The sequence below is a fragment of the Blastomyces gilchristii genome (genome assembly GCF_000003855.2).
Source record: "Blastomyces gilchristii SLH14081 genomic scaffold supercont1.14, whole genome shotgun sequence".
NCBI lineage: Eukaryota > Fungi > Ascomycota > Eurotiomycetes > Onygenales > Ajellomycetaceae > Blastomyces > Blastomyces gilchristii.
The window spans coordinates 311,100-330,527 of NW_003101669.1; the positions used below are offsets into that span (position 1 = coordinate 311,100).

At 48.1% G+C, this 19,428-nt stretch overlaps 8 protein-coding genes across 8 annotated transcripts; 5 read left to right on the plus strand and 3 right to left on the minus strand.

Moving 5' to 3' along the window:
• The first annotated feature begins 1,779 nt into the window (after window positions 1-1,779).
• On the plus strand, window positions 1,780-3,782 carry BDBG_06515 (HIT finger domain-containing protein). Its single transcript, XM_031722639.1, has 3 exons — window positions 1,780-1,866; window positions 1,935-2,378; window positions 2,480-3,782. The coding sequence occupies exons 1-3, from the start codon at window positions 1,820-1,822 to the stop codon at window positions 3,330-3,332; spliced, it is 1,344 nt and encodes a 447-aa protein (XP_031579468.1). The 5' UTR covers window positions 1,780-1,819; the 3' UTR covers window positions 3,333-3,782.
• Window positions 3,490-6,270, minus strand: BDBG_06516 (3-oxoacyl-[acyl-carrier protein] reductase). Its single transcript, XM_002623031.2, has 4 exons — window positions 5,028-6,270; window positions 4,881-4,912; window positions 4,459-4,789; window positions 3,490-4,320 (listed from the first exon to the last, which is right to left on the minus strand). Exons 1-4 carry the CDS (start codon window positions 5,189-5,191, stop codon window positions 3,864-3,866), a joined length of 984 nt encoding a protein of 327 aa, XP_002623077.2. The 5' UTR covers window positions 5,192-6,270; the 3' UTR covers window positions 3,490-3,863.
• BDBG_06517 (TBC domain-containing protein) lies at window positions 5,542-11,632 on the plus strand. Its single transcript, XM_002623032.2, has one exon. The coding sequence runs from the start codon at window positions 7,106-7,108 to the stop codon at window positions 10,496-10,498; it is 3,393 nt and encodes a 1,130-aa protein (XP_002623078.1). The 5' UTR covers window positions 5,542-7,105; the 3' UTR covers window positions 10,499-11,632.
• A 295-nt stretch (window positions 11,633-11,927) lies between these two features.
• Window positions 11,928-13,282, plus strand: BDBG_06518 (uncharacterized protein; the record flags this gene model as incomplete). Its single annotated transcript, XM_002623033.2, has 1 exon — window positions 11,928-13,282. One exon carries the CDS (start codon window positions 11,928-11,930, stop codon window positions 13,260-13,262), a length of 1,335 nt encoding a protein of 444 aa, XP_002623079.1. The 3' UTR covers window positions 13,263-13,282.
• Window positions 13,283-13,667: 385 nt separating this feature from the next.
• Window positions 13,668-14,921, minus strand: BDBG_06519 (uncharacterized protein; the record flags this gene model as incomplete). Its single annotated transcript, XM_002623034.2, has 1 exon — window positions 13,668-14,921. The coding sequence occupies one exon, from the start codon at window positions 14,919-14,921 to the stop codon at window positions 13,668-13,670; it is 1,254 nt and encodes a 417-aa protein (XP_002623080.2).
• A 783-nt stretch (window positions 14,922-15,704) lies between these two features.
• Window positions 15,705-16,563, plus strand: BDBG_17403 (uncharacterized protein). Its single transcript, XM_031725133.1, has 2 exons — window positions 15,705-16,013; window positions 16,255-16,563. Exons 1-2 carry the CDS (start codon window positions 15,837-15,839, stop codon window positions 16,549-16,551), a joined length of 474 nt encoding a protein of 157 aa, XP_031579469.1. The 5' UTR covers window positions 15,705-15,836; the 3' UTR covers window positions 16,552-16,563.
• A 105-nt stretch (window positions 16,564-16,668) lies between these two features.
• On the plus strand, window positions 16,669-16,911 carry BDBG_17404 (uncharacterized protein; the record flags this gene model as incomplete). Its single annotated transcript, XM_031725134.1, has 1 exon — window positions 16,669-16,911. The coding sequence occupies one exon, from the start codon at window positions 16,669-16,671 to the stop codon at window positions 16,909-16,911; it is 243 nt and encodes an 80-aa protein (XP_031579470.1).
• A 382-nt stretch (window positions 16,912-17,293) lies between these two features.
• BDBG_06521 (uncharacterized protein) lies at window positions 17,294-19,365 on the minus strand (the record flags this gene model as incomplete). Its single annotated transcript, XM_031722640.1, has 4 exons — window positions 18,845-19,365; window positions 18,597-18,743; window positions 17,685-18,538; window positions 17,294-17,614 (listed from the first exon to the last, which is right to left on the minus strand). Exons 3-4 carry the CDS (start codon window positions 18,318-18,320, stop codon window positions 17,294-17,296), a joined length of 957 nt encoding a protein of 318 aa, XP_031579471.1. The 5' UTR covers window positions 18,321-18,538; window positions 18,597-18,743; window positions 18,845-19,365.
• Between the last annotated feature and the right edge of the window lie 63 nt (window positions 19,366-19,428).

Genomic DNA, 19,428 nt, shown 5'->3' on the forward strand with positions numbered 1-19,428 from the left:
TTTTTCGCTGTGCCTTCAAACAAGGTAGATGGGTGGCATGACAAAAGCTTGTTGAAAGCTGGGTTTGCTTCTACCGGTGCTGAGCCAAGGATATAGGCTGCGTTGCCCTATCCTCCATCCATGAATTATAGACTGTAGAAACTTGGGAGATGATCCAGAAACGGCGATGGAGAATCCATATGTTGCTAATCTCTCGTGTGTGTGTGTGTGTGTGTGGGTGTGTGTGTGGAGGTGGTGGTTGGTTGGTACCTAGGGATATACATATCGTATGAACAAAGCATGTGATGTTGATGGTTCAACTTCCAATGGCGGTAAGAAGCCTGGAGACTTTGATGAGTGTAGAATTTTGAATGAGGGGTTCTTAAGATACGTGTGTGTGTGGTTGTCTGTGGCGGGCGGGGTGTGAAAGAAAAATATTCTGTACAGAGTACGGAGTACGGAAGTAACTCGATTGAGAGCAGAGAATTGCTGGGTGCAATAATTCAACTATGGGAGATTGCATATGATATGCATTATGATATGCAATGCAATGCAATGCAGCAGTCATTGTAATAATGTATCTCACTGCTTCAAAACTTGACCAGCAATCATTTACTGCGTATATTGCAGTCTAAAATAAGATCAAATTCCGCTAAGAAGTCATCTCTATGCAAAGGAGGAAAAGTATAAGTGATTGCATTGAGGTATCACATTCACATATCACTGTTAATTATAGATAGATAAACTGCACAACTTCACATCTTCCCCCCTTTGCTTTGTAGATGTGTAACTTAAAGCCGAAACAGCTTCTAAAAATGCACGTGAATTATTTTTTGTTCTCCTGGAAGAATAATAATGGACAGCTGCTTCTTGCATGGATGGGACTGCCACGGCTTAAAATAGTATGATGTTCAATTGATCCACTTAATATTCCGTACATACATACATATCCTCGTTCTTTATTATTGCCGAGGACAGCACGGATAACTGCGTGCTCTACGCATAGTAGTAGTACTGCGTAGTAGCGCCATCAACAAGATAGAAGGAGATCGGCTTGTCCACCCTGCTTGCTTGCGGTGGGTTTTTCTACTTTTTTTTTTTTTTTTTTTTTTTCTAGGTTCATCTTCGGCGGACCGACCTGCTCCAATGCTCCTCTGGGGAGTAGATACAAGGGGCTGTGACGTTCCTTGTAAGCTTTTCGATTGATTCCCCTGGTTCGGGGTGATAAGTGTGTCCTTGGACTGTACTCTGGATGTTTGGGATGTATCCGCGGCAGCAGCAGAGGTCGCTAGCAAACGGAGAGCATCCGCTCATAACCGCTTCTGCGCTCTCTTGTATCGGGATTTGCCGCCTTCATTATATCCCTTCGTACCTAAGCAGCGTATGTATGTACATGTACATACAATGTACAGTAGATAGGAGGTGCTTGATTGCAGTACGCCTTTTGAAGCATCTGGATGCTAAACGGGCTGTGTGGTCGGGTAGGGATGATGGCATCGTTATTGGCATGTTCCCCGCGAGAGAACCGAGAGGCACCATCGCCAAACAAACCCTGCACGCGCGTTTTGTCGTCAGATAAGTGCTCGCCGGCGCCAACGGGGGAAATTGTCATCACTACTCCGTAACTACACTTGGCCGAGCTGAAGGAAGAGAAGCTTCCTTCATAACCAACGCTAGCCCTAATAGTTAATAGTAAAAGGAGGCTCTCGCGCCAAGCTTCCTTATCGATAAGCCGGGGAAATATTTATTCCGACAAAAATTGTTGTGTTGGGATGTTTCCTTAACTGGAGTATCAGAAACCATATCTAGAGCTCGGGGCTATGTACTGACCTTCCACAATATGTCTGAATCCAAGCAATTATCGCTTAGCGATCTATGTACTATCTGGTAAGCCTGTGTATTTAGAGCAAATCAACAGAAACATCTTTGCTAACACATTGTTCATGCGCCCGAAGCCGCATCAATGAACCCAAATACAAATGTCCCCGCTGCTCGACCCCAACCTGCTCACTCGCATGCAGTAAGCGCCATAAACTATGGTCTCAGTGCTCTGGGGTGCGCGACCCAGCAGCCTATCTAAAACGTAAGGAGCTTGCGACGCCCGTGGCCTTTGATAAGGATTTCAACTTTCTTAGCGGGATTGAGAGATATGTTGAGCGAGCGGAGAGGGATGCGGAGAATAGGGGGATTGCGTTGGCTAGGGTGGATGGTGATGGTGATGGTAATGATGATAATGATGGTGATAGCTGGAAGAGGCAGCGAGGGAAGAAGCAGACAGAGCCTGTAAAGAAAGGGGAGGTGGGTTTGTTGAGGGGGGTTGAGATTGCCGGAGTCAAGGTGGTTAGGGCACCGAGGGGAATGTCGAGAGAGAAACAGAATATGTCCCATTGGCATAAGAAGTATGTTCCTATTCCTTGTTCTTTGTGCGTGTTGACCTCTTTCGAGGCGTAATTTTATTTGTACAAATGGGGATATCGTGGCAACTACTGACTGGAATAAGACATAAATGCCTAAACTGGACGATTGAATGGATACTAGCCGACGACAGCCAGAGCCAAAAGGCCATCAGCAAGTGTCTCGAGTCAACAGCCGTCGCTACAGCCTTCTCTAGAACGTCCCTCTCAAAACAGATTGGTGCAGAGAAAAACACAACCTCCCCACCAGCGAAGAAACGGAAACTGGATTCCGAAGCCATTCCACGGCCCTCGCCATCTGCGACCCAAAACACAAACATGAACATAAACATAAACTCCCTTTCGTCAGAAACCCATGCCACCACACCCTGCAGCCAAACACCCCTATCCCGCACAGTATGCCCAGAGACAAAATCAACCCCCAACCCGACTGAGAATTCCATCAGCAACGCAGAGGAGCGCACGAAGCCTGGAAACGAAATCCATGCTACCACTGCCTCCGTAGCCAATGGTGATGGCACTACCAATCCACGCACTAATCCACCATCCAATGAACCCCTATCCCAACAACACAAACAGCAACATCACTTCTATCTCCACCGCCCTCAATCCCGCTCAAAGCTACCTGTGCTCATCCCGCTTACGGGATCAGCCACAATCACAGACGCTCTACGGAATCGTAGCGTGCTGGAATTTCCCACTTTCTACGTCCTCCCGTGGGCAGCTGGTGGGTTGCCAGCGGACAGGTTCATGCTGGAGGAGGTGTATTTGAGAGAGAATGGGGATGGTAGTAGTGGAGATGGGTTGGAAGGGGTCGAGGAGGAGGAGGAGGAGGAAGGGGTAGAGGGAGGAGATGGGGCTGATGTTTTTCAGGGTGTTGATGAGAAGAAGGTGTTGGAGGTTTTGTCCAAGGATTTGGAGGTGGGAGGAGGAGGGTAAGGGTTGTTTGGGGATGGGAGGTGTCAAGTGCCACCCCTTCCAGATCTATAGGTGTAGTTATTTAATTCGGTGACATACGGTGTATGTGCATCCTATATACAATCATACGATTTACCGCCATAATAAACATTTTTAGTCCGGATTATGGTGCCGAGTTGTGAATATCAATGGGTACGTGGTTACCTCGTCATGGTGGAAGGAGAAAGGTGTGTGTAGGAGTATAGTAAAAAATGCTCCCGCGGATAAGATATCTCTCCATCAGTAGTCAAGTAGATACAGAGACCTTATCAAGGTTGGAAATTTAGAGCAAGTACGGGATGTAAATAGGATATTCATCATTAGGTATCCATGCATCACTCTATAGCACATTTGACAGTACGTAAGAAAAAAAACAGTATGTATCTATCAATTCCCTCGCAAAAGAAAAATCCCAAACCGCCCCAGACTGAGAACCTAACCCGGGGAAAAAAAAAGAAAAAAAAAAAAGAAAAAAAAATCCCAAACAGGAAAACAGTCCCTCTTTCACCCCCTTCAGCTCATCTTATTCGGCACGTACGGATGCCCAGCACTCAACCCTCCACAAACCGCCCATGCCTGCCCATTCACATAGCTACTCTCATCACTGCCCAAAAACAGCGCAACCCGCGCCACCTCATCCGGGATCGCGCCCCTCTGCAGCGGATTCAGCTGGCCAATCTTATGCTGCGTGCCGCGCGCCTCTGCCATGTCATATACCTGCTTCGTCATGCCCGTGGCAATCAGGCCGGGGCAGATGGCGTTGATGCGCACCCCCGTGCCGGTTAGCTGGTAGGCGCAGGTCTGCGCTAGTGAGACTACGGCGGCTTTGCTGGCGGAGTAGTCGGTTGAGCCGGCGTTGGAGCGGAGGCCGGCGACGGACGCGGTCATGATTATGCTTCCGGATGGGTAGGGTTTGGAGGCGGAGGTTTTTTGCATGGCTGGTGCGGCGTATTTGGCGGCGAGGAAGGGACTGTGGTTTTGAGGAGGGGGGGGTTTTGTGTTAGTTTATGTAGATTCTATTTGTTATTTGTCCCAGAGGGTTTAACGGGTTTTTTTTTTTTTTTTTTTTCCCCTTATCTTTCTTCCTCTTCTCTAAGTTTAAACTTACCCTTTCGCATTCGTGTCCATGACCTGCATGAATTCCTCTCCTGTAATTTCCGTGAATATCTTGGGCTGTCCAACTATTCCTGCATTCGCGAACATGACGTCCAACCGGCCGTATTTCTCGAGGGCCTCGTCGACAACGGCTTTGACTTTCTCCTCGTTTCCGGCATCAAATTGCCGGGTATGGATGTCCACGCCTGGGTAGAGCGATTCGAGCTCCCGTTTGTGAATGGCAAGGAATGAATCGGAGAAGTCGCAAAGGAAGACTGCCTTTGCGCCATTACGGGCGAATTGATGGGAGCTGGCTCGACCGATGCCGATGGGGGAGTTTGCTCCTGCGGGCGTGAAAGTAGATGTTAGTCTTTCGTTGTGGCCTTTCTGTCATTTTCGATACCTTTTGGTGGAGAGAGGGCCTGGGCTACCTACCCGTTACAATGACAACCTTTCCCTGGACTCTCCTAAATTCAACATATGGGTGAGCCGGGGTTTTCGCCAGGTTGGATGCCCGCGCTATGCGTGCGCCGCAGCAACATCCAAGCCTCCAATGGACATTGAGTTGCACAGGAGACTTACGGTCCTACGGAGTCTGGAGCAACTTCGCGAATTCGAGGGATGTTCTCAAAGGTGCCGACATCTGGGACACCTTGAGTCAGTTGCTGGCTGACGGCTTGAAGGCGGCGTTTAGCGGTGGAAGACATCGTGGATGACGGAGGATGGAGGGAGTACGGAGTAAACATGGCCAGGGAAGGCAATGCAGGGAACGTATTGTCAACTGTAGGTCAGTATGGGTATTATGAAGGATCAAGATACCAGCTCTGGTCCATTATTATTATTCCTCCGCCAACGCGCTCGTTTTTGAAGCATTCGCAGACATGTTCTTCCCCACATTCGCGGCTTGTGCAGGTGTTGCAGCCACCAAAGTCCCGAGGTCCAGAGCCACGGGAGTTTTAATTTAGCCGGGCAGAACGAGAAATTTGGTGCCTGTTTCGGGCAGTGTTCCCTCGCCGCTTTTAACTCACTCTAAAGTCTCCGGCAATAAATACGAGAGAGTTGTTTATTATTATTTTTATTATGGGATGGGATGGATGTTGAACTCGATTAGTTTATCCTCTTCTTGATTTGTCGACGGTCTGCCAGTTGTTAACCAGACTTTGTCTCATCCGATGCCCAATGCTCCCTCTAATTCTCTAATAGGATATGATTGAAGTCAGACGAGGTTTATCCAGTTATCACAAATGCACGACAAGCTGTTGGAATCAGCTGGCTACGTAATGGTCTATACACAGATCCAGAAGAATGGGATCGCTCGGTCCAGCCGTGATACCCTGGTGTTACCACTCTCATTACTGCATTCAAGTGCAGGGATTTGAAGTCCCAAACAACGCGCCCAACGCCCCAGTGAGTTTTCCTGTGCTTCTCTTACAATATTGGGATAGATAGGTATAGCAATAGCATGTAGTCAAAGTCAACGCGCTCTGGACAGACAGATATACACCACTTCCTGGTTCGTTGGACGAAGTGTGTCAAGTAAGGGGCAGCACTCAGCACCCCGCCACTTCTGAGCAAATTGGATGAGGGAGGCCACGGTTTTCGTAGCAACAAGGGGAGTTGTTTCAAGCCAGAGCCACTTTGCCTATCATGGTCCTTCGGGCACCTTCAATCTGCGGACAGGTTGGGTTGGAGCCTGGAAACTGGCCACTAGGGTTTCGCGGCTGGGGTGGCGATATGATGCGTGAAGCTTCCTGTGTCAACAAATGTCATGGATGGCCATGTGAAGGACCTAGATTTGTATGCGATTGTCTGATGTGTATTTGACAAAGAGGCTTGATGATGCAGCACCAAAAAAGGTCAGAGTTTTTCCCCTAATGCGTAACATCACATGACCTGCCAACGCATCCATCCATCAAGGGTGAAAATAATGCCGTAACTATTTGGACACGGGAAATAGATAATCCAGAGTCTAGACCAAACAAGGAAGGCGGCTGAACCTTTTTTTGGCAACAAGCAAGTCACCGGACTTGCATCATCGCTGACTTAGACTACTCCGTACACTAACACCTACACTTACACTACACTTACACTACACTACAACTACACTACACTACTTGCTTCTTCTTAGATTATTTCATCATCACCAACATCTGGCTGAGATTTGTTGTTCATGATTCACCCTGTCTGCTAGACGCCAATCCCAGGTTTCTTGTCAACATTCCTGTCTGATTCACTCTATAATAAGACATTTATCTCTTCCCTGCCCTTTCTTCCTTTCTTTCTTCCTTCCTCCCTTTCCTCCCTTTCTTCCCCTTCTCCTCCTTCTCCCCTTCTTCTCCATTTGTCCCCCCCCCCCTCTCGTTTGGCGTGTCCCGCTGCTGGAAAGATTCACGTTGACTCCAAGTGGCTGGCCTGGCCGCCTGTGCGTTGTCCTTCGCTGCCCGTAAACTACGAGCCGGGTTTTGTATTAAAGTGGGAATACGGGAAGAGAAATGGTCAATGTAGTTAGAAGACATAATTGGAGACGCCAAAACAGCAGGTGCACTTATCCCAACGATTCGGACCATACCATACATTGTCAACACTAAGCCGACGGAGTTGATCTTGATGAAGACGTACGCCAGTCTTCTGTCGCCAGTTGCTCTGACAGCACCTTAGCCATGGCTGACGCTCTTGATCCCCATGCCAATTCCAAACGACGCTCCTCTTCCCAGACATCCGTGTCTTCTAGACGAAGCCATAGAAACAAGCAAACCCGAGCAAAAGCCGTCAAGCGACTCTCTACCTCCTCCTCCACCAATACTCCCACCGACCTGACGTCGTTTCCTTCCCTCTCTCCTGACATCTCACCAGAGGGTTTCCGGGGTGAGCCTGCTTTAAATCATGCTTTGAGTCAGGCGTTATTGGAAGAGGATAACACTCGCCAAAACGGCGAGAGAGGTCGTAAAGCAACACTTGAAGGCTTAACAACATCGTTACCGCAGATATCTGGCCGTACTGCCCTGTTTAGTGACTCAGTCGCATCTCGGGATGTTCCGGGCTCACTCCATCTTGCCAATGACGACCATATCGAGCGCATAATTGCAAGGACTGGAGCGGTAAAATTGGTCCGGCAGTTCGCCAGGGATCTGGCACTTCGCGATGCTGAAATTTCATCAATCCGGCTACGCGCAGACGAGAGAGAGAAGGAATTGAAGAAAATGCTTCGAGAAGCGCAAATATCGAACCAGGCAATCGAACACAGACTCTACATTCTGGAAAACCCCGTTGTTAAATCGATAGATGACAGTACAGAGAATCTCGGCCCGTTAAGTGGAGTGAGAAAGGTGTCTCCCACAATCGATGATATGATGAGCCAGGCTATGAGTGATGATGTAGGAGCTCAGGTGATGAACTCGTTACCCGAAGAGTACGACAAAGGGGACGGGGATTTGCGCGACACAATCCGTCCTACTCGAAAATACAGCAATCCTCGATCCAGAAGCTCTAGTGCAGGGTCCACAACTAAAAAAAGATCTTCTACTACTTTAGGTCGCGCCTGGCAGGGGTATATCTGGGGAAGTGCTACGGTTAGTCGGAAGACGAGCAAGGCGAGTAGCATGATGAGTGACTTGAATGAGCAGGATAGTGGTGATGATTTCCTGCAAATGTCGGACCCATCTGGAAATCGTCGGAAGCCCTTAGACGAGCATCTATTTCAACCCCTGGAGGCGATTCCACCTACATTCGGCGCGGACGGCAAGGGCTCGACAAAAATAAAAAACGGAGATGCTGCGAGTGTCAATTCTCGTCGTTCTTCGAGATCCTTCGCATCATGGACCGTCAAATTGTTTGCTGGGAATCCCCAGGCTGGGAAGGAAGATACTAACTCCCCAAGTGTCAAAAGCCGTCATTCTTCCACTACGCCGAACTCGAGGGTCAGACAAACATCGGCTAACGAGTCGACAAAACCTAGTGCATCTGCAGTTCCTGCCCTGAAGCGTCTAAATGGCACGGTCAGTGGGCAGACAGGATCTACAAAGCCCTCCACCACATCTAGTGTTCGAGGCTCTAGAACCAGCCTCTCTGGAGCTCGCCGGGATGGCTTTTCTAGCTCTAGACAAGTCGGAACACCTGAGTCTAGGCCAACGGATGAGAATCCGACTACCCTGGGTCCTGTGGAGATGGATCCTATATTACCTATGGAATCTCGCCCACCAACACTCACACACATATATAGAAATTACCAACCGGGGGAGCTACTCACAGACCGATTTGGTTTCATCCATGACCAAAGGAGGAAGAAGCGGCAGAGGGGAGCAGATGCTTCCAACAGTGATCCATCCAGAATAAGTACCACGGAAACAATCAGTAGGATCCGGAGCGATCCAGATCTGAACACAGGTCTTAACGCGGGCGACGCAGGGTCTCCCTCGGATGCAACACCAATTGATACTGAAAACGGAAACATTTCCACACGAAGATGGCAAGATTATTTGAAAATTGCTACTAAGCCAACTGAGCTTCTCTCCGACACTCCAGAAGCAGGTGCTATTGTCGCAGTATCCAATGCTGCCGAACAGAAGCCACGCTCACCATCTGTTGCTGTTCAAAAAGGAGGATCAATATCTGTTGTCAATTCCACACCACACGCAGCCGCACTTACGTCGCAGGTCGTGTCAAGCAATGCAGAGTTTGCAGGGTCCGGAACGGAGGCATTTGACTCTCTCGTTCCAGCGTCGGAACAGGAACCCGTTAAGCTCCTTTTGGAACGGCTAACTGAGCTTCACGATTCCTTGCAACGGGACCGTACGGTAAAGTGGAATGAATTTTTGCGGAAAGTTCGTGCAGAGCGCCGAAAAGAGGGCGAAGCCTCTGATCGACCCAGCGTATCCCTTGCTATGCCTGAAGTGTCGCTTGCAGTCGGAGAGGTTGTAGGAATTACAGGCCTTGGTACCAAGGGTAAAGTCGGGCGTGCCAAATGGCGCGAGTTTAGAGGTCTTGTTATTGGAGGCATTCCTGTCGCGTACCGAGCGAAAATTTGGTCCGAATGCAGTGGCGCCTCTGCAATGCGAGTACCCGGGTATTATGATGACCTTGTGAAGGGCAGCACGAGCTTAGACACAGATCCATCCGTCGTTTCCCAGATAGAAATGGATATTCATCGAACACTGACTGATAACGTCTTCTTTCGCAAGGGTCCTGGTGTTGAGAAACTGAACGAAGTCCTTTTGGCTTATTCTCGCCGCAACCCCGACGTTGGCTATTGTCAGGGTATGAATTTAATTACCGGATCGCTACTTTTGATTATGCCTACCGCTGAGGATGCTTTTTGGATTCTTGCATCACTCATCGAAAATATCCTTCCCGCCCACTACTACGATCATGGTCTACTCGCGTCGCGCGCTGATCAGCAAATTCTCCGACAATACGTAGCTGAGATCTTGCCTAAATTATCGGCACACCTTGACGAGCTAGGCATCGAACTTGAAGCTCTGACCTTCCAATGGTTTTTGTCTGCTTTCACTGACTGCCTCTCGGCGGAAGCTTTATTCCGGGTTTGGGATGTCGTTTTCTGTCTCAATACCCCTACCGCATCGGCTACTACTGCAGCCTTGACTCCCCAGGCCCAGTCCAACGCTCAATCGCAGAGAGACAATGCCGAGGGAGGCACCGTTTCGACCGGCTTAATTTCCCATACTATCAACTCTCTAACAGGATCTGCGCCAAATTCGGATGGTGACCCATTAGCCACCAGTGGCGGTGGTGGGAGCACTTTCTTCTTCCAGGTTGCTGTGGCACTACTCAAACTTAATGAACAGCAGCTTCTTACAACGTGCCCAACGCCCGCGGCTGTGTATACGTACATCAATCATCAGATGACTAACCACGCAATTAGCATCGACGGACTCATCCAAGCTAGCGAAGCGTTGAGAAATGTGATTAAGCATGAAGACGTGTGTGCGAGGCGTCTTGTTGCCTTGAGAGATATGAAGGCGGATATGAGTGGTGGTGGATATGCCGGGAGCGTAAAAGCCGACGTTTCGATTGGAGCCGCTGATTCCCAGAAGTAGCACAGAACTTCTACATAACCTTTTTTCCTTTTTTTTCCCTTTCCATTTGCTTATTTTGTTTTTAATATTTCTTTTCGTGGGTACGACGAGACCACCGTATGGAAGACAGAAGAGCTTATTATTTCACGCCAGATATATGGGAGGCGGAGAATAGCATCGCATAGCATATGGCATGCGATTTGCGCGACATTTTCTTCAACGTCTCCTCTTTATCACTTGCTCCTCAATACTATAACACATGGATACAATGCTCCTTTCCCTTTATCTCTCTGTTATCTCGTCCCTCTCTCTTTCACTTTTCTTTGTTTCTTTCTATCTATCATAGCGTTGAGATACCCACTCCTTTATCATAACATTTTCCTAGTTTTCTAAATATTGAATTTTCTGCCCTAGATCTCGTTTCCTCTCCTTATCTCTCAATTTTATCATTCTGTCATTCCACTTTATTTTCATGTTCATTTTATTATTTTACTATTATTGCTATTTCTTTCCGTCTGATATAAATTATCATGAATTGGATTGGCGATATTAGGTTTTTCTAGATCGTCATATCCACCCCCCCTCCTTTCCTGCACTCTTTCCACCTTGATAGGATTCACTATTGTCTAGGCGACTTGAAATGAAGAGATTCTGCTTCAGGGGTAGTTGAGAAAGGGAGTAACTGAACACGGTGGAACTTCATTCCCCCCCCCCCCCCCTCTTTTTTGGAGTATGTAACCTGAGAAGGAAAAGATGATATCTCAGTTACCCGCAGTAGCTAAACCAAAGTATTACCTAGATAATTAATTGATTTAGTTGCGTTACAAACTGCAAGAAATCGAAGTTTGATGTCCACCTAAGCTCTACCAATGCAACTGCTTGGAAGAAACTGAGTTGTTTTTCCAGCTGAAGCCTGAACCATTATGTATGTACAAGTTTGTCAAGAAAATCTAAGGGGATGATCAAGTTTTTGTGTACCGTACGCCCTCAGAAGCTGAGTTTATCTGATATATTGGCCCGTGTCTTGAAGAAGTTGGAGATGAGATTGAAACGAGAACATCACGCACGTACTGTTCTATCCTTATTACATGCCTCTTTTGCCAGCAACATCTTTTTTGCTTTCCTTCTATCCTATTCTAACCCTTTCACAGTCCCTATGAAAGCTGCTGGAGGTAATATATATTTTATGTGCGCAGTGAATCACCCATATCACTACGCCACTCCTATCATCATGCGGCTTCTAAGTGACCTCCTGCGCAGCTTCATGCTCATTCAATCTCATGTGTTCCGGCTCCCACGATTAAAAATACCTCATATTCTTCTTTTTATCTCATACTTAGTGTTTTAACCAATTTTCTGGTTAAGTTTCAGTTCCCTATCGTTTTGCCTTGAGCATCGCAAACGCATATTTACCCTGTTAAGAAATATCAAACTCCATATTCGCGCCCTCATGACCTTCCTCAATCTTCCCCCAGAGTTGATCATAAACATTGCAGACCAAATCCCAAACAAGCGAGACCTTAACAACTTTTCCCAAACCTGTCGCGACCTCCACTCCATCCTAAACAATTACCTCTACCGCCACGACGCCAAATCAGGGGACCCCCAAGCCCTCTTCTGGGCTGCATACAAGGGCCGCAAATCCACCGCCCGCAAAGCACTATCCCATGGCGTAGACATACACGCGGGGGATCCCTCGCCCTCCCCATTCCCAGACCCCTTCCCCATCCAATCGCCCTCCCGGCGCCAAGACTCATGTCCACCAACCCTCTACTTCACGCCTCTCCAAATCGCAACTTGCTACGGCCACGAGAGCATGGTTCGCTTCCTCATCCAGCACGGCGCAGATCCCCATACGCCATTTCCAGCCCACCACGGAGGCTGCCTGCTCCATGTCGCCTGCTGCAGCGGGCCCGCTGGGCTCTTGAGACTGCTGCTGGAGCAGGGTGTTGAGGTCGACGTGCGGAATTCGAAAGGGTGGACGCCGTTGTATTGTGCTGTGCGGCCGCTTCTTCTTCGTGCTGACTCTGTGTCAGACAATAGGAAGAGGGTGGCGGCGGCTCGCGTACGGTTGTTGTTGGACTATGGTGCTGATCCGGACGCTGTGACCAAGGCTGGGAAGTCGCCTAGGTTGTTGGCGAAGAGGTGTCGAGACCCGTACGTGCGGATGATGTTGTTGGGGGGGAAGGGGGCGAAGGTTAGCTTGCATGAGGCGAGTTTGGAGGGGAGGCGGTTTCGAGGAGATTCCCCGTTGAAGGAGAGGGGGGTGGTGGAGAAAAGGGGCATACTTGATGCTGAAGTGGGTAATGGACTAGATAAGAATGACACGAGTACTTCCATGGCCCCGGGGCCTGTGGTGGGATCGAAATCCAAACGGCCTCACAGAAGAACGAAGAAGGACAAGAAGAAGAGGCGAAATCAGCAGCTAGAAGTGGCGGAGGGAGATACTGAGGGTAAAGGTGAGGTTAAAGAAGTAGTTGGAATAGGTGTAACAGAGCAGGATTCGATCACGCCGGTACGACTGGTCAACCTCAATGATAACACCGCAAATGCTACCGCCAGAAGGCAAACTGCTTGGGCCAAGATGCGTGCTGAGGCTTCACAAAGGGAACTGGAGGCCAAAAGGGGTCAAGAATTACCGACACCTTTCTCCTGCGTGCATCAAGCCGGCGGAATGTTCAGGATGAAGAGGAAGACTGAATGTGGATCTTGCGGAAATGTGGCCAAGCGATCCTTTCGATGCCCAGTTTGCGAGGTTGCGTTATGCTCTAAATGTGTTAAATGAGCGACCTTTTGGGGGGGGGGGGGGGGGGGGGGGGGGTTTTAAAATTTAAATGATCTTTTTGATTTTGATTTTGATTTTGACTCTTTTTTGTCCCCCTGTTTCTCGATGGGTAAAATTTCGGAAAACTTTTGCATATATATGTATATAATGCGGAAGAATTCTAAGAAAATTGCTTAGTTGGTGATATTATTGATCCAAGGGAAATTAGTACACGATGTGAGGTTCGCTGCATGATAGGATGATATGATAATGGTAATGAAATAACCATATCCGAGAGTGCAGAGAAATGACGTGAAAGTTGGACAGTGTGTACAGAGCAGACAAAAACAGAACCACAGTAAAACATGGGAGTAGATAGCGTGGACCAGACCAAAATTGGAGAGATGTTGATTGCAGTATCGTCGGCTATTTCAGCACCCCCAGAAACATTCCTGCCTGTGATGTACGTTGTAGACTTTTCAATCTCGCCTCTAGGCTTAAATTTTCGTCCTCCTTCCTATGCAATTCCCGACGCAGCGCCTCATTCTCTGACCGAAGCTGCTGCAATCTCTGCGCTGTCTTTTCGCGGAACGTTCCATGCTCATCAAGTAAAGCCTCCATCCTATTCCAGTCCATACCGGTTGGTGCTACGGACGAGCGGCGCATTTCAGCCAATTCCTCCTCCCTCTGCCGTAGTTTGCTTTCTACCTCGTCGACTGCAGTGCGCCATGCTTTGTCTGTCGTGGCACGAAATGCGTTGTTCTGGGTTGCAGCGGCAAGCTGGCCCATGAGAGCCTCGTTGGCTTTCTCGAGCTCGAGCACCCGCTGTTCCAGCGCTGCGTTCTTCGCGGCTTGGAATAGATCTGATATATCTCGTCGTTCAAAGGAGATGTTGCTCTTGGGTTGTCGGGGGGGTGTATGTTGCCCATGGCCACCGGCTCTTTCTAATCGCTCGACCTTACGGATTGCATCGCACAGTTTGCCGCGCAGGACAATAACGTTTTTGAGGTCATCGTCCCGCAGCTTTCTAAATGCAGCATGTTCACGGCGTTCTGCGGCTAGCAAGATGCGGACTCTCCTGAGGTTGGCGACGTCTTCGTCTCGAAGTGCAAAAATAGCCTCGTGTCGTTGAGCTGTTGCAGCTTTCTCGGCTTCGAGAACTTTGACTCTTTCCTGCAATGCCTCATATTCTTCCTGCGCAATGGATATGGTGGGATTTGCTTGCTCGATATAAATAATTTTGGACATTAGAGAGGAAAGCTGCTTTTCGAGGGGCCCGGGAATTCGTTCAGGCTCCTCTTCACCCTCTGAGGAGCCGGAAGCACTGCCTGCATCTGTTCTATAATCTCGTAGCGTGGGCGTTGTTTTAGGAAAGTCGGCGTCGTCTGATTGCTTCAGATCTTCAGAGAGAATCTGCTTGAGAGGTTGTGGGTGGTACTGCGCGTTTTGCACAATAAGACTCCGCGGTTCTGGTATTTCTGCTAGCTGGATGCTAGAACTGTCAAGCTTCGGTGACAAACTACCCTGCCGTTGCCATAGTCCGGCTTGTGCTTCTTCATTTCCGATGGTATCGCTGCTCCGATCAGAATCGTAACCTCCCGAGCCTGGAGAACCTGCGGGCATCGACCGGGCGGATAGGGACCGCATAGAGGGTGTTCTGGCAACGCTCGTATTCCACATTGATTGAATGGGGATTATATTCCTCAAAAACAAGTAGAACTAAGACAACGTAGAGAGAAAAGAAGAACGAAGTAGTAAAAGAAAATAGAAGGAGAAGTCGAACGGCGACAGTCTCCAGGACGAAAGTCGGCCAGTCAGCCAAAACCAGTGAGAAATTTGGAAATATTCAGTAGAAGAAGCTATTGGCTATATCGACTCCGTAGGAACGATGCCCGAGCGGTTCCCCGAAACAAGGTGATACAAGAGGGGAGGGAGCAATTGGCTGCAACATCGCTTTAGAGTTTGATGATACAGTTATCATTGAGCCAAAATGATTAGAATCGGTAGCAATCCCCATGTTAATTTATCCGTGTCTCGTCTCAGGCTGACCAAAAGGAGGTTCGTGTGTCGAGTCTCCTGGTGGTTGAGACATTGCTTGTGTCATCTGGGTTGGAGAACGCCCGTAAAAAGAAAAAAGAAAAACGAAGAAGCCATCTGAATCATGTGGATTTTATAGCACCGGAGGTCGCAGCTCCTTTACCCTCCCATTGTGTGGCCAAAGCGATATATCTCAACGGAACCGTTGAGCTTGTGATGTGTCGAGAGAAGACCATGTTGATATCTGGCAGGCGAAGTGAGGCTCGGCTACCTCAATGATTATGCTTCATATGAGGATGAAAATAACAGCACATTGCTGCCTGTCCTGTTCGCCTTTAAGGTGCCAGCGCACGAGGACAAAAGGTGGCGCTGAAAAACCTTCAATCTTGTCTCCATGTCCATTTTTTTCACTGTTGTGGCTACGGGCTTAGGAGTAGCGAACTGGAGTATGAAAACACCTGTTGCCCAAATTTCCCCCCCATGTAGCGAGCAGCAAGGCTATTTATTCACAAGAATAGCTGGCAGGCGGACACCTGGAGCACCTGGAGACATTGCAAAATGGGACATATGGAGAGGGGTGATATTGAGGCGCTGTTTGGTCGTGACCAATCTGTTGACTATACTCAAGGCTATGGGCATCTTTTATTCTCGCCCCTGGAAATGGAAAGTGATGGCGTCGGGAAGCATAAAAGTCGAAGAATATCCAAGCAGAAGACGAGTGATGGCCAAAACAACGTAGGTTCCCTATTTCTCCGCGACGTTGGTTTTGGCAAAGTTGTTCACATTCGCCAGGCAATCAGCGTCCCCTTTGATGAGACTACCACTAGAGCTCCGCTATAGGATCTTTGGTCTCCTCATCCAGCCTCTATTGTGCAGCTGCTATGAAGATTTGGCCGAAATGACGGGGGCAAACGTTGTCCGATTTTTATAATTGCTCCTCTCGCTATCCAGACCCGATTTTACACACTCAACGCAGGAACCAAACGGAGACGTCCCCGAAGGGATGGAAGATATTTTTGAACTGTATAAAGCAATTCGGGAAGGGGTTGCTGATGATGCCCAAATGCAGCGTGGAAAGCAGCTTTGTATGACGTCACAATTTGATACAAGTCTGCCAATTGATGAAATGAGTGAGGTTAGTACGAGTGATGGGGAGGATCATGATGATGATGATGATATTATGATGATGATGTTCGCGACGGCGAGAGAGAAGAAGAGGAGCAGGACGATACTACAGCGGAAATGGAAGACGCCCCTTCTTCAGCCGCGCTGATCGATTTGGGCATGCCACCCTGTTTATAGCCTGTAGGTTTACAAAGGCCCTGATATTTTACGACGCAGATGTACACCCAAAGGGGGCACTCAAAACGATTTCCACGGATATCCTCTTATGACACTCTCAAATCGCGAAGACCAAAACGTGGAGTTCGACTTTCTCCGTCCCCTATTCCTATTCCACGTTAGCCACCAGTTCACACGAGATATAGGCGCATGCTTGTGGCAAAATGCCATCATCAAATTCGAAACTCCGGAGTGTTTCTTCTCCTTCATCGCTCCTCGGCCTGCGATCGTCGATTCTATCAAGTTTATCGAACTGGAACTTCAATTATTCGAGGATTGGTTCGACAATTAATCGGACACTGTTGTTGCCATATGCTAGTTTATTTCGGAGTATATGGATCTGCGGTATGTGTACAAAACCAGGATATGCCATACTCCGTACTCTGCAGGCAGTATGTGAAAGCTTAGTTATGTGAAAAAGATGTATTAAATAATAGATATAAAAGATTCACACCCCATAACCAAATTGGGATCAAAGAGACAACGAGAATAGTGAGAGATTTGCAACAATGCCAAGTGCTCAAGGAGATCTAGTTTTGGTGAAGGCAACATGGATGGGTAGGGGAATATATGACAAGGGGGCTCGGTGCACACAGAAAACACAACTATACAACCAGGAAAATGCCCAACCAGCACATATACATGCACACGCTTAAATGTATGCCACACATTCGCTATTTATTCACCTTGAACTTGTTTTTAATATCCTCTTCAGTGAATCGACGCGTTTTTCTTCGAAGCATCGAGGCAATTTCGTCCAAGCTCATATGGACTTGCTCACCAATGGGAACAAGGCATTTTGCCAAGTGCCCATAGTCCTTCTGCATCAACTTGACGGTTAACATGATATAATCAATGTTGTGGAATACCAGCGCATGTTCCTCAGAGTAGCGCTTTTTCTGCTTGAGAAAAGCGACGGGATGTTCCCGCCAGTGCCTCAGAGGGTTGAGGTGGTGAGATGTGTGATAGCCGTCATTGTAACAGAAACGGTTGCTCTGCGCACATTTTAAACTTTAGCATGGATTTTGAGTCGAAGCAGCAGTAGAGTAGGTAAGGATTTCTTACAGCAACATCTATCAGTGTGATACTTGAGCGAAAGTCGGAATCTGGATCGACTTCATCAACAAAGGCATGCTGGCCCCAGTTGCCAATCATCAATCCCACTCGTAATTGTAAGAGTGGCAGCGCAAATACGAACAACGTAGCTTTCCAATTAACTGTGAGGAGGAGCAAAATAGCAAGGTAATTTGAAATTTCCCAGAATGCAGCCTTTATGGCTAATTGTGTCTTTGATGTGCGGAGGAAGTACAGAGGTAGCTCCAGCCAGATGAAGAACATAAATCGACCAACGTAGCAGAGGAAATCACCCAAGTCGTCCCGCTGATATCGAATGGTGGAAGAGAGGTCGTTAGGCCCGTTGCCCTCGACGTGATGGTGCTTGACGTGATGGTAATAATAAGAATTCCAAGTGTGGCCCATCAGCGGGTTTGTAATGTAGGGGAACAACTTGTCAAACCATGAGTATTTTCGAGCAAGAATGCCTCCCATGTGAATATGTTGATGCATCATGAGAGTATATGTTCCCACGTAGTAGGATTGCATGATCCAGTGCAGGACTCCATGGATCCAATTGAAGCGGTAGAACAGGAAAAGTGCACTTGGGACGGATGTAGCAAAGTAGAGTAGGAGATGCGTGAGCATTACCACATCTGTCTCGACACGGACTACACTGCGGCCAAAATTGACATACGGCTCTAATAAATAGTCATTTAGAAGGCGGGGAAGCTTGATATCATTGAAATCCCACGTCAGAAAGATGGTTGGTTCGAAATCTTTGTGCTGAGGATTGTTGAGAGAAGCCAAAGTTTCGACCGTGGCGTTGTTGGCTTGGAGGCCGTTGGATTCAGCGTACCCATTTTCTTTTTTAAAAAACTTATTAGCAATATACTGAGATACAGTTCAGCCAAAGGGCCTTACTGTTGGACCACCTTTGCCTAATTTCAGCTTGGTCGATTCCTGAATTTTCCGTCCCACTGGCAGAGCTTGATTGGCTTGCTGGTGCTTCAACAGCCTGGCTCCTGAGCTCGGAAACATCGGCAAATAGCTCTTTGAGGACTAATAGATCTGGGCGTGTTAAGTTAGGATCGATATCCATGATTGTGAGAGTGGCTGCAAAAATCGCCTTCCAGAACGAAGAGCAAAAATATTCACGAAAGGGAGCTCACCGGAGCGGAGATAAAAAGATCAAAAGGCGAGATTTGAGATAACTTTTCGGGCTCCGGCCAAGTGGATTCAAGCTAGTCCGGGCGGTAAAATTGCTTCGTAAGAAAATTAAAAGGCTTAAATCAAGCATTTCTCCTTTATTCCCATTCAGGCAGCGCCTTTTCAATATTCCTGTGTACGCTGTAATAGGGCTTTTGGCGGGCAGCGCCATGGCGTATCAAGCTCTCCCTGCAGCCTGAAATCCATCACAAAAGGCGCTAGGGGGCTTTTTTGCCCTGCAAAACAATGGGATCAAGCGTTGAGGATGTCAGGATGATGACACCTCGCTTGCTGAACTAACTACGCTGTAACATAGCGTCCCACAAAGCAAAGAAACCTTGAAAAGTGGCACTTTTGCTTGTTAGTGGTTCGCTGTGTGTGGTGGAAGGGTCTGGATGTCCAAGCGGCGCTAGAACAACGCGACAACCACACAAGCCCAGTTACCGTTGTTGGGATAATTAGCCGCTCGAAGAATGGAAGGGAATAAAATACTCCGTGCGGAGGATTGCGAGATCGACTCTTGTACAGTAGATGTACATGATGTACA

Excerpts from the sequence above, each read along its gene's own strand:
- BDBG_06515 (XM_031722639.1), top strand. The coding sequence starts at position 1,820 with ATGTCTGAATCCAAGCAATTATCGCTTAGCGATCTATGTACTATCTG. Across the intron at positions 1,867-1,934 it reads AGCGATCTATGTACTATCTG|CCGCATCAATGAACCCAAAT; the intron begins GTAAGCCTGTGT and ends ATGCGCCCGAAG. Across the intron at positions 2,379-2,479 it reads ATGTCCCATTGGCATAAGAA|ACATAAATGCCTAAACTGGA; the intron begins GTATGTTCCTAT and ends GACTGGAATAAG.
- BDBG_06516 (XM_002623031.2), bottom strand. The coding sequence starts at position 5,191 with ATGTTTACTCCGTACTCCCTCCATCCTCCGTCATCCACGATGTCTTCC. Across the intron at positions 4,913-5,027 it reads GCTCCAGACTCCGTAGGACC|GAGAGTCCAGGGAAAGGTTG; the intron begins GTAAGTCTCCTG and ends TGTTGAATTTAG. Across the intron at positions 4,321-4,458 it reads ATGGACACGAATGCGAAAGG|TCCCTTCCTCGCCGCCAAAT; the intron begins GTAAGTTTAAAC and ends TCAAAACCACAG.
- BDBG_06517 (XM_002623032.2), top strand. The coding sequence starts at position 7,106 with ATGGCTGACGCTCTTGATCCCCATGCCAATTCCAAACGACGCTCCTCT.
- BDBG_17403 (XM_031725133.1), top strand. The coding sequence starts at position 15,837 with ATGGGACATATGGAGAGGGGTGATATTGAGGCGCTGTTTGGTCGTGAC. Across the intron at positions 16,014-16,254 it reads CGAGTGATGGCCAAAACAAC|GAACCAAACGGAGACGTCCC; the intron begins GTAGGTTCCCTA and ends CACTCAACGCAG.